The sequence below is a fragment of the Scardinius erythrophthalmus genome (assembly GCF_964197995.2).
Source record: "Scardinius erythrophthalmus genome assembly, chromosome: 2".
In the NCBI taxonomy this organism is placed as follows: Eukaryota; Metazoa; Chordata; class Actinopteri; order Cypriniformes; family Leuciscidae; genus Scardinius; species Scardinius erythrophthalmus.
In genome coordinates, this window is record NC_138222.1 from 21021539 (window position 1) to 21037691 (window position 16153).

The following is a 16153-nucleotide window of genomic DNA, read 5'->3' on the forward strand; positions in this document are numbered from 1 at the left end:
CAAAATCTTATGCACTCCTTTTATTATGGGAATTTACATAAATCAAACATTAAGAGCAAAAAGAAAAAATTAGTACACAAAAATAAGCATTTACATACAAATCTACTGCTTTTCGAAATAGGAATTCAATATACATTTAGTGATCCAGATGTCACCAGCTGAGTCTGTAGCTGTTAGGAAAGATCTTCTTGTGCAGATATTCCACAACCTCCTCTTTATTCTTGAGTTTTTCAAACTCATAGTATGAAATCTAGAGACCATAAAAAAAAATTAAAAAAAAAAAGACCATAAAACCAAACTCCAAACTAGTGCAAGTTAAGCCCAATTAAGAATATATGATTAGGGTTTAAATCTAGTTATCTCAAAAACAAAAATTCATTTTACTTGCCCTCATGGTGTTATAAATTTGTATGACTTCAGAAGGCTCGGATTAAACCACTGGAGTTGAATGAATTGCTTTTACACTACCCTTATTATCCTTGTTCAGAGCTTGAATCTTTTGTATCCGATCGAATGTTAAAAAACAACAGAGACATTTTTTAAATACAGGGGTTGGACAATGAAACAAACACTGGTTTGTTATAGGTTTCACGCATATGCGCAACCTGGTGGCCGAACATCACTGATTTTACATTCCATTAGTAAGAGCAGAGTGTGAAGTTTGAATTAGCAGAGCAAAAGCACAGCTGTACATAAAATATTGCCATCCACACAACATAATGGACAGAGTTCAAAAGAAGACAAATTGTTGGTGCGCATCTTGTTGGCTCATCTGTGACCTTGGGTCCATTCTTCATACCTCACTTAATACATCTGAGTTGATTTTGACAGATGCCATATCTTCTAATCGTGATAACTGATCTCAGGCTAATGTGGTTCTTCAAACGAATTTGCGGATTTGATTAAAATATCTGGATTAAGTTTTCTGATATTACTGCACATTCTTGTGTTCATTGGAAAGGGACGATATATCGATACTTGAAACCATAATCAGCAATGCAGTGACTGGATGGCGGCAAGACAGCAAATGTTATGACATCAAATTAGAAAAGAACATCATACAACTGAAAAAAACTTGATTAATTTTTGGAAATTCATAAGTTAACAGCCAAGTGTTATGCCAAGTGCCAAAGGACATTACTCATTTAATTTATCTATTAAAAACTTTACTGTTTGTTACATGATGTTTACATTATTTCACGATTTCTAGTATTTGTACAGGCTTTACATTTGTATTTCAAAGTTCTGATTAGCAATTATTTTAATTTTACCTATGAAGCAGATTTGTTATGTGACAGCATTAAGTAAAGTTTCTTAAGGGTCAAGAACATTTGCTCCAATGCACACAGCAAGACTTGTGACAGAATGGTTTGATGGACATGAAAGTGCAGTTGATAGCCTACACAGTCACCTGTTCTGGAATGGCTCAAAGTCCCTCTGGCCATTGTGCCGGACTTGTATCCGCAAAAGGAGGCCCTGCACCAGTGGTGTCAAACTCATTTCCTGGAAGGCCACAGCCTTACAGAGTTTAGTTCCAACCCTGCTCCAACACACATACCTGTATTTTTCAAATAAGCCTGAATGACTTGATGTGCTGGATCAGGTGCGTTTGATTAGGGTTGAAGCTAAACTCTGCAGGGCTGTGGTCCTCCAGGAACTGAGTTTGACACATCTGCCCTACACCATACTAATAAATTATTGTGGTCTAAAACCAGGTGTTTCAGTTTCATTGTCTAACCCCAGTACATTTGTAAGTTTACATACACCTTGCACAATCTGAAAAATGTTAATTAACAAATTAAGAGGGATCATTAAAATTGCTATTTTTAGTACTTCTTTGAATAAGCAATTTCACACAAGTTTACATATAGTCCAAGAAGAAATAATTGAATTTACACAAATAATCCTGTTTACATATGCTTGATTCTTAATACTTTGTTTCCTTATCTGGATGATCCACGATAATGATGTTTTGAGATAGTTGTTCATGAGACACTAGTTTGTCCTGTTCTTCAGAAAAACCCTTCAGGTCCAGCCCATTTTTTGGTTTCTTCTGCATACTAGAACCCTATTTAACAGTGGCTGTAGTTTCGCACTGAGTACAATTCATACAATTCATACACAGCAATTACAAAAGGTGCAATCATTCACTGAAGCTTAAGAAGAGTAAACCTCATTTTGTCTTCTGGGAAATTGTTCTGGTATTATATGTAGCTTCTAAATTAAAAGAAAAAGTTCAAATAAATACAGTAAAAAAAGGATGCATCAATGATTGTTTGCACCCTTTTGTAATTGTCCTAAGCATTAAAATATGGATCTAAAAATCATATAGTCTCTGCTGGAAAGGGTTCAAATATGCAGAAGATCCTGGAAAACCAAAGAATGTGCAAGATTATCCAGATAAAGAAAATCTGTTTCTAAACATCTGATGTGTAAAAGCTTATTCAGGGTAGCACTAAAAAAGGCAATTTTATGATCCCATTTTTTTTTTTGTTAAAACTACTTACATTTTGCAGATTCTGCAAGGTGCATGTAAAGTTATGACCATAACTGTATCTTGTGTTTAATAGAAGAATATCATGAGGCACAATATTAGGGTAAATGACCAAAGTTTCATTATGAGGTGAACCATTCCTTTAAAATAAAATTTTAGATATTTTAAAATGATCTATGCAAATACACTTATGAAGACAAGGTAACTAACATTTTAGTAAAACAGACAGCCTGTAAATAAAAAGGCAAGAGAAATTAAGTTGGTTTTACCTGAACAACTTCATATCCCAGAATCCTCAGATGACGCTGCTTGATGGCTTCCTTGCCTAGAAGTTTCTCTGCATTAGCTGCAAAGCGCTTTGACCCATCAATACAGAGAGCAATTCTGATAACACACAAATTAATGTTGAGCTCAGAATATATAATCTTACAGACCACTAAACATCAGTGCCTGTTTTTTCTCCCGCAAAGATCAGGCATGCATTACCTCTTATGGACTTCTTCTGAATGACAGGCAGGCAGGACATACCCTTCTTCATCTAGTTTTATCTCAATGTCTGCAGATATACAAACAAGAAAATATTGGCATATATGCAACCACAGAAACGTGTTAGTGTCAGAAGTTGACAGCTGTACAATTTTCAAGGTCACACTAGGTCTATCATCTTTACCTAGCGTATAGCAGTATGGTGTAAGTACTCTGGAAGCAAAGTAAGATCGAGCTCCCAGCAGATCCACTAGGCCAGACTTCACAGCATTGTAGAATTGAGGATCCACATGAGTTTCCAAAGACTGTCCAGAAGCCAAAAATGACTTCACACGAAACTTTGGCGAAAGTCGTGGACCCTGCATGTTAAGTGTAGGAAATCAGCATGGTTGGTTATGAATAAATAAGCAACTTAAATGGGTGTTTGGTAAATATAAACACAGAGTCATTACACACCTTCACATTAAAACAAATTACTGATTATAATTATGAAGCATTTATAGGTCCAAACACCATTTTTGTTCATGTCCCACAATTGTGGTAGCCTGGAAATCCAAACCTAAATCTGAAAGATTAATGGTCTGGCATCGACTAATGAAAATCGGCCAGCTCGAGGGGCAGCACCAAGCATGCATTTGAAAATCTCACTGCACGCAATTGGATAACACTACGACCAATCACAACAAGCCCCATACGCTTAGCTACCAGCGGGGAAAACAGCAAAAATGCCTTTTTTGCCGACTCGAGCGCCGTCTTCTGTTCCTCTTTTAGATAAAAAGCCAAGTCTAACACAGTCATTGTAGCGGCCAAAGCCGAATGAAACAACTGGTGTTCATCCATAGTCAAGTCAAGTCAAGTATATTTGTATAGCGCTTTTCACAATACAGATTGTATCAAAGCAGCTTTAAAGTATTAAATTAAAATAATACAACAAGGTTTGTTTCTAGTGGAATTTATTGATTGATAAAATTAAATTAAATATCCCCAAAATATCCCTAACTGAGCAAGCCAAAGGCAACAGTGGCAAGGAACCGAAAAACTCCATCAAGTGACCTAATGGTGACCTGAAACTCCATCAGGTGACCTAATGGAGAAAAAAAAAAACCTTGGGAGAACCCAGGCTCAGTTGGGGGCCAGTTCTCCTCTGGCGTTTATGAACTAAAGGCCAGATTGTAGTTTGAACTGTAATATTAAAAATATTATATGAATGCCTGGCTGAAGAGATGCGTCTTTAATCTAGTTTTAAACTGGGAGAGCGAGTCTGAGCAACGAACAGTATCAGGAAGGCTATTCCAGAGTTTTGGAGCTAAATGTGAAAATGCTCTCCCTCCTTTGGTGGATCTGGATATCCTAGGTATGACCAAAAGCCTCGAATTTAGTGATCTTAAAGAGTGCGATGGATTATAGGGCGATAGAAGATCCGTTAAATAGACTAGAGCTAAGCCGTTTAGGGCTTTATAAGTCAGTAGCAATACCCTGTAATTAATACGGAACTTTATAGGTAACCAATGTAGTGATGATAAAATCTGTGCTATATGATCATATTTTCTTGATCTAGTAAGAACTCTAGCGGCTGCATTTTGGACTAACTGTAGCTTGTTTATTGAGGATGCAGAAATAAAGATGAAAAACTGCACTCTCAGGTTATATTTTCATAAATGTATTATTACTATGTCCTCACAGATGGCTTGATGATGGCTTAGGCCGAAACGCGTCTGTGAGGACATAGTAATAATACATTTATGAAAATATAACCTGAGAGTGCGGTTTTTCATCTTTATTTTTGATAAACATCTTTATTACTCGCACCCATAAATTATTTTGGGAGTTGAGCGCGCCTGCTCTTAATACTATTGAGGATGCAGGACAACCAGCTAATAAAGAATTACAGTAGTCTCAAGGTCATGAATGCATGAACTAACTTTTCTGCATCAGAAACTGATAGCATATTACGCAGCTTAGCAATGTTTCTAAGGTGGAAAAAGGCTGTTTTTGTAAAATATGAAATATGATTTTCAAAAGACAGGTTGCAATTTAGTATAACACCCAGGTCTTTTACTGTAGAGGATAAAGTAACAGGACATCCTACTATGTTAAAGTTGTATTGTGAGAGGTTTTGTGGGCGGTTTTTTGAACCGATAAGTATTACCTCTGTCTTGTCTGGATTTAATAAAAGGAAATTACACGTCATCCAATCTTTTATATCTTTAACACACTCTGTCAATTTGGATAATTTAGCGTTTTCATCCGGTCGTGATGAAATATATATTTGAGTGTCATCAGCATAACAATGGAAACTAATTCCATGTTTCCTTATAATATTTCCAAGTGGCATCATATATATTGAGAATAATAGAGGGCCCAACACAGATCCCTGCGGCACTCCATAGTTTACTGAAGTTATGATCGATTTTTCTCCATTTAAATAGACAAAATGGTAGTGGTCAGATAGGTATGATTTGAACCAGCTTAATGCTTGTCCTTGAACACCAGTATAATTTTGTAGTCGATCTAAGAGTATTGTGTGATCTATAGTATCGAACGCAGCACTAAGATCAAGTAAAACTAGTATTGAGATACAGCCTTGGTCAGAAGCTAAAAGTAAATCATTTGTGATTTTAACGAGCGCAGTTTCAGTGCTATGGTGCGGCCTGAATCCAGACTGAAACCTTTCATAGATGTAATTTTCTTGCAAGAAAGAGCCCAGTTGAGCGGACACCATTTTTTCTAATATTTTAGACATAAATGGAAGATTTGAAATGGGTCTATAATTTGCTAGGTTATTATGATCTAATTGTGGTTTCTTAATGAGTGGTTTTATAACTGCCAGTTTAAATGTTCTTGGAACATGACCTAAAGATAAAGATGAGTTAATAATATTGAGGAGAGGCTCTTCCACTATAGGTAACACTTCTTTCAGTAGTTTAGTTGGTATAGGATCTAATAAACATGTTGTTTTAGATGAAGTGATAAGTTTATTTAACTCTTTTTGTTCTATAGTTGTAAAGCACTGTAATTGTTCTTGCGGGGTGATAATTGAGGCTGAATTATAAGGCGCGATTGAAGATTGAACGTTTACAATTGTGGTTCTGATGCTTTCTATTTTCTCAGGGAAGAAGTTCATGAAATCATTACTACTAAACTGTAACGGGATATTTTGTTCAGGTGACGTCTGTTTATTTGTTAATCTAGCCACGGTGTTAAATTCTAACCTTGGATTATTTTGGTTATTTTCTATTAGTTTGCGGAGGTGCTCAGCCCTGGCCGCTTTTAGGGCCTTTTTATAACGTGACATACTGTCTTTCCACGCGATTCTAAAGACCTCTAAATTAGTTTGTTTCCATTTACGCTCTAAATTACGGGTTTCTCTCTTTAGAACATGCGTAGTATTGTTGTACCATGGTGCTTTAATTTTCTCTCTGACCTTTTTTAATTTAATGGGTGCAACAATATCCAATGTTTTAGAGAGAATGGTGCTCATAGTGCTAGTTAGTTCTTCTAGTTCATCTGTTTGTTTGGGTTCAGGCAGCAGCTGAGATAGATCAGATAAGCAATTTGAGAAATTATCTATGGTGGATGGAAGGATTGTTCTGCCTGGTCGATAATGCGGCGCCGCATGACATATTACAGCAGTACGTAATATGCAAGTTACCATGTAATGGTCAGTGACATCATCACTTTGTGGAATGATATCTATATTGGTTGGATCGTTTCCATATGATATAATTAAATCGAGTGTATGATTTAGACGATGAGTGGGACCAGTGACGGTTTGCTTGACCCCAAAGGAATTTAATAAATCTGTAAACGCAGCCCCTAACGCATCATTTGAATTATCAACGTGTATGTTAAAATCACCAACAATCAATTTTTTATCGACGCTGACCAATAGATCTGAGAGAAAATCTGCAAACTCTTTTAGGAAATCAGCGTAAGGCCCTGGCGGTCTATATACGGTAGCCAAGGCTAGAGATAATAAGGATTTTTTTCTTACATCTGAGAGCGTAACATTTAGTACAAGTACTTCAAACGAATTAAACTTGTCACCTGTTTTCTGGGTAACATTAAGAATATCTCTATAGATTGTTGCAACACCGCCGCCACGACCAATCAGGGGCTCATGCTTATAACAGTATCCTGATGGAGTAGAATCATTTAGACCGAAATAATCATTTGGTTTAAGCCAGGTTTCAGTAAGGCAAAGTACATCGATGCTATTATCTGTGACTATTTAATTTACAATAACTGCCTTAGGTGTGAGTGATCTAATGTTTAGAAGACCTAGCTTTAGAAATTGTTTTTGTTCACTAATAGCGAGATTTTCTGTTTTAATAACAATTAGATTTTTTCTAGATCCTGCAGTAGATTTATTATTTGATCTCACTAAACGAGGAATAGACACAGTTTCTATGCAATGTTCTACACTAATATTTATATCAATTAAGTTGGTGCAGCAGAGACTGTAATTTGGACTTTTGGTTACTAGTCAAACGGTATTTAACATCTTGGAGATGTTATCAGACAGAAGATCTGCTCCGATTCTACTTGGGTGTAAGCCATCAGCGCGGAAGAGCCTAGGACGCTCCCAAAACAGATTCCAATTATTTACAAAGAGCAGTTTCTGCTCATTGCACCATGACATTAACCATTCATTTAGCGCGAATAATCTACTGAACTTTTCATGCCCTTGTCGGTACGTGGGAAGCGGTCCAGACACAATGATCGTTATTTCAGGCGATGTGCTGCGTACCGTCTCGATCAGGCTCCTGAAGACTTTCTTCAGAACCTCCGTCTGCCGCAGCCTCATATCGTTCACTCCCGCGTGCAACACGATGGCTCCGACATGCTCGTCACCGTTCAAGATCTCGGGTACCCGCGCAGCGATATCGAAAACACGAGCACCAGGAAAGCAGTGACTGCGCACCTTACTTTTACCTAACGTAGCGTGGACGTGCCGGACGATGGAATCACCGATGATGACAGCATCGCGTTCCGTTTCCCGAAAAGGGGAGAAGCGGTTCTGGGTGGAGATCTCGAAAACCGGGAGGGGCGGAGACATTCTTGCTCTGGTCCTGGCTCGCGTCTTCCGCTGCGGAACCACCCAGGCTTCGTGGTGGTGTGTCGGAGCCGGAGTGAACGAAACCATGGCTGATCGTGACCTTGGCGCTCGGGACCAATGCTGAGAAACGCACGGAGTAGTCGAGGTCGGGGTCAGTGGATTACTAATGTTAGTCACTGATTTGTGTGCATCGGCGCGTGATGTTTCAAGAGCTAAACGCCGGTCTCTAATCGACGCATCGGCGCGTGCCGATTCAAGAGCTAAACGCCGGTCTCTCAGCTCGGCTTGTTTCTCTAAAAGGTCGCGGATCTGCTTCTCTACAGCTTCCAGGTCAGACTGCACCGCGTGCAGCTCGAATGTGTCCTCACCTGCACCAAAAGGTAGACAACATACATCTGATATATTCGCCATTTTAACAGATGGACAGTAAGTTAGCAACGACGCTACCAGTGATGCTATCAATATTAATACTAATTTATGACTGAAGTCTTGGATATAATCCGTCTTTTTAGTGGTACGGGTGTAATGTAGATGCACGATAGGCAAGAAAATGTTCGTTTGTAAGTGAGTGTAAAGAAGACGCGCTCAGCCGTGACCCACAGGTGAAAACCGGTGTTGGGTCACAAATCGGCTTGAGACGCGTCTGTTCAACAGTCCGCGTTGTAACTATGAGGTTTGAGCAGCAGTGCTTCTCAGTGAGAAAAAGTAGAAAATGTTCGTTGTAAGTGAGTTTAAAGAGAAAAAATCACGGATTATGAATCAAATAAATAGAGTTTCAAACACAAACAACGCGTTCAGACGCGACGCATGCGCACCATAGCCATCTTGAAATGTTTACTAATGACTTCGACGCCACAGCGCTGTCGTCATCTGTTTAGCTCGCCTCTGGGCCGCAGATAACCCGATGTGATTGGTGCAGCTCGGATACAAGGGCATATTTAATAAACATCATTACTCGACGCCAGAGAACTCGCTGAGCAAATTCAACTTGTGCTCTCACGAGAACTCTGGATTTCCAGGGTACAATTGTGGTATCATTGTAATAGGTATTAGCTGAATTTATGTCTCAACACTTTGACATAATTTCAAATGAATTTGTTTAATATAAATATTGCTTTAAACCAACTTAAAATTAGTTTTTGTTGTTGATTACTGACCATTTATATATATATATATATATATATATATATATATATATATATATATATATATATATATATATATATATATATATATATATATATATATATATATAGGGTTTTTTTTCATCTAAACGGACATGTCCCACATATTTATTGTCCCACATACCACAACACTGAAAAAGACTTACAATGATATTTTAATGTCATCAAATCTAGTTTCTATGGAAACAGTCAAGTCACCTTTATTTATATAGCGCTTATTACAATACAGATTGTTTCAAAGCAGCTTTACAGTGATAACCGGAAAATAATGTTGAGCACACAGTTGACAGATTGGGCCACCCACACTAGCCCACACTAGATTACTCACAAGATCCAGAAAAATAAGTTAAAGATCATCTTATTTCTGAAGTATTTATTGCATAGATAGGTAACACTTTAAGGTTCCATTTGTTTACATTAGTTAACTACATTAGTTGAATGAATTAACAATAAATAATACTTCTAAAACATTTATTAATCTTAGTCAAATGTTAGTAACATTTATTAGTACATTATTAAAAACAAAAGTTGTATATGTTAATGGTCTGGGCTTAGATTAAGCCAGTAGTTCAGGCCTTAGGCCGTGTGTCCACCAAAGCGTTTTTATTTGCGGCTGGCGTGTTTTTTCAATTGTTTTCAATGGGAGCGCCGCGTTTTTAAAACGCCATGAGCGTAACGAGGCGCTGAGCGTCTTTTTCACGCTGAAGCGCTGAGCGTTCGGCGTTTTTTACTGGTCGCCGAGAGTTGAAGAATGTTCAACTTTTGGTAAAACGCAGCGCTCATCACTGTCACTTTTTACCCAACCGTCCAATCACAGTGGAGGAGGGGCGGGACTAATACCATACCGACCAACCGCGTCCGCCACATGATTCTGCTAGTACAACGTCAACAGATGACAACAACAAGCATAATAACGGAACAAAATCAAGAGCCAGATAAAATACACTACATTGTATTGACATTTTAATATAGAATCAACACAGAAACAAAATATGTGTGAAATGATATACTAGTAAGACTTTCGCGGATATTCCGTATCATAACAAGTAAAGTGTCTCGGTCTCAACCGTCTCAACTGAAAAAACGCTGCGCTGCCAAAACGCTCTCAAGCGCCCACAGCTGAGCGTTTTTAGCAGAGCGCCTAGCGTTTTCAGCTGGCAAAAAACGCTTTGGTGGACACACGGCCTTAGTTCAATTTGCGTAGCTTTTATTAATGTGCCTTAGAAAAACACATTACTGGTGTGCATCTTGAGACAAACCAATGGCACTGACATATTTTAAAATCTGTCAGTGCAAGTTGTTTTCTGTTAAAACAGCTCAAAAATGCATTTTAGTCTGGGACTAGGCTTAAGCCTTATCTGTGAAACTGGGGGAATATTATTTAATAGATCTGAGCTAACATGAACTAACAAAGAACATTGTGTTTTTATTACCTGATGATGATGATGATGATGATGATTTCTGCAACACGACGCGCTTTACTTGTCTCATTCACTCAAAAGGATTTAATTCTTCAAAATGAATACAAGCTTTCCATAAAAGGATATTACTTTCCATACCTTCCAACAATATTTAGCTGTCAAGGTAATTACATTGTATTGCACAATGTATTGCAACTTTAAAAGTATTTATGTATTTAACAATTTATAGATTTTGTCTCTCAACGTCCAGGATGTTGATTTCTTTTTTTTTTAAAAGAAGAAAAAAAAAAAAAAAGGAAGCACAGTGAATGTAATGAATAAGACCAAATCAGACATACATGTGCCATAAAAACTTTCAAGCTTCTCTGGGATCTGTGTCCCATCCCCCAAACGGGACACGACGGTCTCAGTTACCCTGACAACGATCAGATAAGTTAGTTTTATGACCTGTAGCAATGTGAATAGGGCCTGCTACAAAACCCACAGAACACATTAGAACAGGCTCTCCTGCATTCATTTATTGATGAACTGACTAACATGAAATGAACATGCATTCCAGAACACTGGATCCAACAGGCCTGAGCAATGCCTGCCATGCTTTCAGGCTCCCAAAAGGGAGACTGCAAAACTGCAAACCTACCATCACTGAACGGGCAACCATCAACTCTTGGCCTTCTCGCCACTTCAGGATGCCACGGGACGTCCAGCGTGCCCTCAGCAGGCCAGGCGACTCACAACAGCCATGTGATCGAAGCCACCATGCGAGCTCTGACCCACAATAGCGTCGGAACCACACGATGGCAACTTGCACCAGTGACTTTTGACACTCAGGGACCCATCAACGCACTCCAATTTCAACCACTTCAAGAATTGTATCCACTGCAACCGACTATGCAAGTATCAATTTAATGAGGTGCTCTGAAATAAGCTGATGGTTCTTTTCATACTGAAATAAATCTTGCTCCATAGTTCTATTTCCTGCTTCCGGTTCCATAACACTCACCACTTTACCTATGTATGTATGGATGAATGTATGTATGTTTGTTTGTTTGTTTGTTTAGTGTTAGTTATGTTTGTGAGTTAGTTAATAAAACTTGTGCACAATATGGATGTGGTTTCTAAGTGTCTCTGCTTGCATACAAAGTCCCTTTTACGATCTTGATCTTGTTACATGCTCTAAGCACTGTACATGCTAAGGAATAATTATTTTTCAGTGACTATGAAAGATACACTTTTCTTAGAATAAATGAATAATCAAAGAGTTCGTTGGAACTGATTAATTGATTGTAATATTAATTGGCTTACCTCAAAGTTAATCTAATTAACTGACCCAAATATTAATAATTAATCATAATTAGTAATTATGGATTATTATTAATATTTCCCCTTTGAGCTAATATCATTACAGTGAAATGCAAAAACATTCTATGGAAATTTCACCTTAAAATAGCTTGAATGTAACTCTACTCCATTGCTTCATTTATTCTAAACATTTAGTACTGTATATGAATATGCTAATTAGCCCCGGCCCCACTCACAGATTCACTCGGCCAACTTACTGAGGTAAACGCTGCACAATGGTATCGCTCTTTACAACGTCGGACACATAATGTGGTTAAATATGATTCGCCAACAATGTGTAATGTGTGCTAATGTTACACAAACCATGTTCCCGTTCGCCATCTCACAGTCAGAAGGTTGCCTTCTAACAATCATTAGAAACGCTTTGAACAACTCAGAAGAACGTGGGAAAGTAATATACATCATACACCCGCTATATTGCTAAATCAACCTGATTTTTCATATCAACAGTATTATAAATATTTTTTCGATATTTGGATTGAAAACAAGACAAAAATACTGAGTGAGAAAAGCATTTTTCTGCAGTGTACAGCACAAGTTACTTCATTTATTGTATCAATCATTTAAAAATCATCATAGTGATCATGGTAACCAGTTATCATTTGTCTTAAGAATTAAATTTTTCCCCATCCCTAGCTAAAAGGTGATTCGATTTGTGCCCTTTATTGTACTGAAATAAAAGTTACATTCTTTCATCCTGACAGAGATTAATTTCACTCTTGGTGTGAAAAAAACATTTGTTAGTGATTTGCTCAGCTTTTTTACATCATGTTTGGTGTGAGATAGAAAAATACAGTTTTACTCACATCATAAAATGGACACTCCAGCTTTACAGTCATGTAGAGTTGAGTCAGCTTTGCAAGCACTATGGGGTCCAACCCATTGCCCTCCCCTTAGAAAGTGCAGAGATGGAAAAGATATTATTCAAAAAAGTAAGCACAGAAGCATGTTAATGATCAAGTGTTAAATAATTTAAATGATTTAAATGAATATTCCTGAAAATTAATCCCAAGTACTGCATAGAACATGCTTCTTCACTGCTTCTTACCCTGTAGCTGCTGCATGAAGTAAGGGCTGAAGACTTTTGAGACAAAGTTAAGTGGGTACCTCTGTAGAAGTGTACAGGCATACAGTAGGTCTAGAAGGGCTCTGGGCTGAAATTGTGAAAACCGGGCATGCAAAACAGACTCCACCTTTCCGAACAATCTCCCAACGTCAGGTGGCAGATATCCCAAATCTCCCAGTGCAGCTATCTGTTGTGACACCTGCCACGTCGAGTACTCCTCTGCGCGATAGACAAAACTCTCAGCCACAGTGTTAAAAACTGGTGGAGAAAGAATGCGCCGTCTCTGGAAATATTGCATCACCTTGGTTACGGTTTCTGCATGAGCGGTGAAGGCAACTTTGGGCACATGACGCTCAAGAGCTTCCACAAGAAAGTGGTCGCTGTGTCCATAGTGCATAAGTGCTGACAACACCACAGTCAGTTCTGCATCTGCAAAGTTTTGCACATGATGAACAGCTTGCTTGCAAAGCGCAATTACAAGTGGTAATGCTTGATTCTGTCTCAGTGTGACTAAAGCACCTAGAATCTTACTAACCGCCACTGGGTCCATTCGTTGCGCCTGTCGAAGTGCCTGCACATTCATTTCATTTAGAAGCTCCAGGTAGTGTCCATCTTCACCCAAACCATTTGCTAGCATACAGTAAACAGCAACTAGCTCTGCCATATTCCATTGAGCTGGTTCTTCATTTTGGAGCTGACTCATAGCCAGTTTTACCATCCCACCGTCAGGCCCTTCCAATGCAAAGAAAGCCCTTGATAACCCACATAGCGCTTCAACACTTAACTGTTCCAAATCTAATCTCTTCTGGCATTCGAACACTAGCCTCTGCACTAGGCGGCTCTGAGGGTCAAGGTAGAGACGCGTACAGCCCAGGAGAGCTCTAACCAACACTTCATCCTCTAATCCGGCTGAATCATGTTCCAGTCTTTGACAAAGTTTATTAAGGGCCAAATCTGATAGCAGTATCTCTGGTTCCCGAAGACCACATGTGGCATCCTGCTCCAAGTCAGCCAGTCTGTGAAGTATAGATACTGCTGCTGCAGCTGAGAGGACAGGGTAAGATCGCAAGAGACATAGAACTTGCTGAGATGAAGTACAGGAGGAGAGTCGTTTCATAAAGGTGTGGTCCTCATCAGAAGTAAGGTGGTGCAACAATGACAGACCACTTCCACTGGCGAGGAGCTCCTGGTAAGGGCGAATGGTTCCAGCAACAAGGAAAAGTGGGTCTCGTTCTGTGGTGCATATACGCCTTTGACTGAGGTTGGAATGTGTAGGAAAGCAGGCAGCAAAGGTTCGAAGACAGGGAGAAACCAGACGCTTACCAATGCATGCTTTCAGTGAAGGAAGGATTTGGTCATCCAAATGTCTCAGCAAATGCAGCCTCAGTGCCAGGGTTTTGGCCATCATAAAAAGAGCTACCATATCCTTAATCTGCAGTCAAAACAAAAGAAAGAACATGTCAATTAAAATTAAACATAATCTGCTAAACTTGTGATCGGAGATATCCGTTTTTCTGTTTCAAGGTACCGTCAGTAAGATTTCAAATGGGTGACTTTCAAAACCTCAAATTGATGCTTCCTCAGTTTCTCACTCCATCCTTCAGCTTGCAACACAGAAACCATGCAAATTCTGCTATGATGAAGGATGAGGTGGAAAAGATTGTGGTAAGGTCACAATATCTGACTAGATATGCACCGATTGATAATATATATATATATATATATATATATATATATATATTCGATTTGTAAATATATATATATATATATATATATATATATATATATATATATATATATATATTATTAATATTATTATCATTATTATGATTAATATATATATATATATATATATATATATTACTATATATATATATATATCATATATATATAATCTCAGTAACAGTCATAAAAGATTAAATTAATATCAAAAGTGCCATTGTTACTATTCAGCAGCTATTAATCTAAACTATACACATGTAACTGATGGTATATCATATATAGCATTTGACATGTAATTTATGGCTATCCTGTGTTCATCATGCTTGTAGAGGTACCTACTCTGTTAAATAGTTTAGAAAGATTGTAATGTTTTGGAATATAAAGCAGAATGTCTCTTAATAACAATTAAAAGAAAAACACAATTCCAATTAAATATTATTAAACTGTCATTTCCATATCTAAGGGGATACTGGGGTGCTCTATTTAAAGCACAATTTATACAAAAATATGAAGGTTATACTGTATGCATGATATAGCCTACAGTACAACCGTTTTTCTTTCAGTGAGTGTTATGTGTATAGTTGTACACTATTATTTAAAAGAGTGTGATGAATATCGTGGATCATTGGCTTTATCAAGCCAACATAATAATAACAATGATGATAATAATAAGACATTTCTATTTCAGCCACAGTAAAAACTCTTGAATCATTTTGTAGTGAATCATTCAAGTGTGAAATCAACAATCTAAGACTGAAGAAAAAAATAAATGAACAGCAGTTACCTCTTGGACATGGGTCCAGTGCAGATTTCACACAAAGCGGCACAGTTTTTAACTACTCATACACGACACAAAATAAAGTCGGGCTCCCTATGATACGTACAACTGAGAGACACTGACGTAAGAGGTACATGAGTGAGGTTGATTCTTCTTCTACTAAATCGGGTTGCAAACCAACTTCATTGGTGCATACCGCCACCTATGTGTGTGTAAAGAAAATGAATTCTTCTTCTTCTTCTTCTTCTTCTTTTATTTTTATCTGGCGGTTGACAACTTGTTGTTGTATTACCGCCACCTCTGGACTGGAGTATACCCACAACTTACATTTTCTCTATACTTTTTAAATTCTTTTTAAAAGCCCTGTATTCTTTAAAAAAGAAAACAATATTTGACACATCTTATCAGAACTTCTATGTAAAATATTTCTATAATTAAATATAATTTCATTGGCTTCTACTTGCTCAATAAACCTTTCCCTCTCATTCTTATATTTCTGACAATAAAACAATACATGCTCTACAGTTTCTGGGTTATTTCCAAGACAATACTCACAGATACCATCAGCATGCTTTTTCATT

At 37.8% G+C, this 16153-nt stretch overlaps 1 protein-coding gene across 2 annotated transcripts; it reads right to left on the minus strand.

Moving 5' to 3' along the window:
- Nucleotides 1-17: 17 nt before the first annotated feature.
- fastkd3 (FAST kinase domains 3) lies at nt 18-15733 on the minus strand. 2 transcript variants are annotated; one of them, XM_081357226.1, is made up of 8 exons: nt 15579-15632; nt 14636-14705; nt 13055-14504; nt 12813-12898; nt 3165-3339; nt 2981-3050; nt 2764-2878; nt 18-250 (listed from the first exon to the last, which is right to left on the minus strand). In XM_081357226.1, the coding sequence occupies exons 1-8, from the start codon at nt 15587-15589 to the stop codon at nt 152-154; spliced, it is 2076 nt and encodes a 691-aa protein (XP_081213352.1). In that variant the 5' UTR covers nt 15590-15632; the 3' UTR covers nt 18-151. The 2 variants fall into 2 exon arrangements, with proteins under 2 accessions (XP_081213352.1, XP_081213353.1); XM_081357227.1 differs by lacking the exon at nt 14636-14705 and having other exon boundaries at nt 15579-15733.
- Between the last annotated feature and the right edge of the window lie 420 nt (nt 15734-16153).

Excerpts from the sequence above, each read along its gene's own strand:
- fastkd3 (XM_081357226.1), bottom strand. Across the intron at positions 14,505-14,635 it reads TGAGGAAGCATCAATTTGAG|ATTAAGGATATGGTAGCTCT; the intron begins GTTTTGAAAGTC and ends TTTTGACTGCAG. Across the intron at positions 251-2,763 it reads TGGGATATGAAGTTGTTCAG|ATTTCATACTATGAGTTTGA; the intron begins GTAAAACCAACT and ends TATGGTCTCTAG.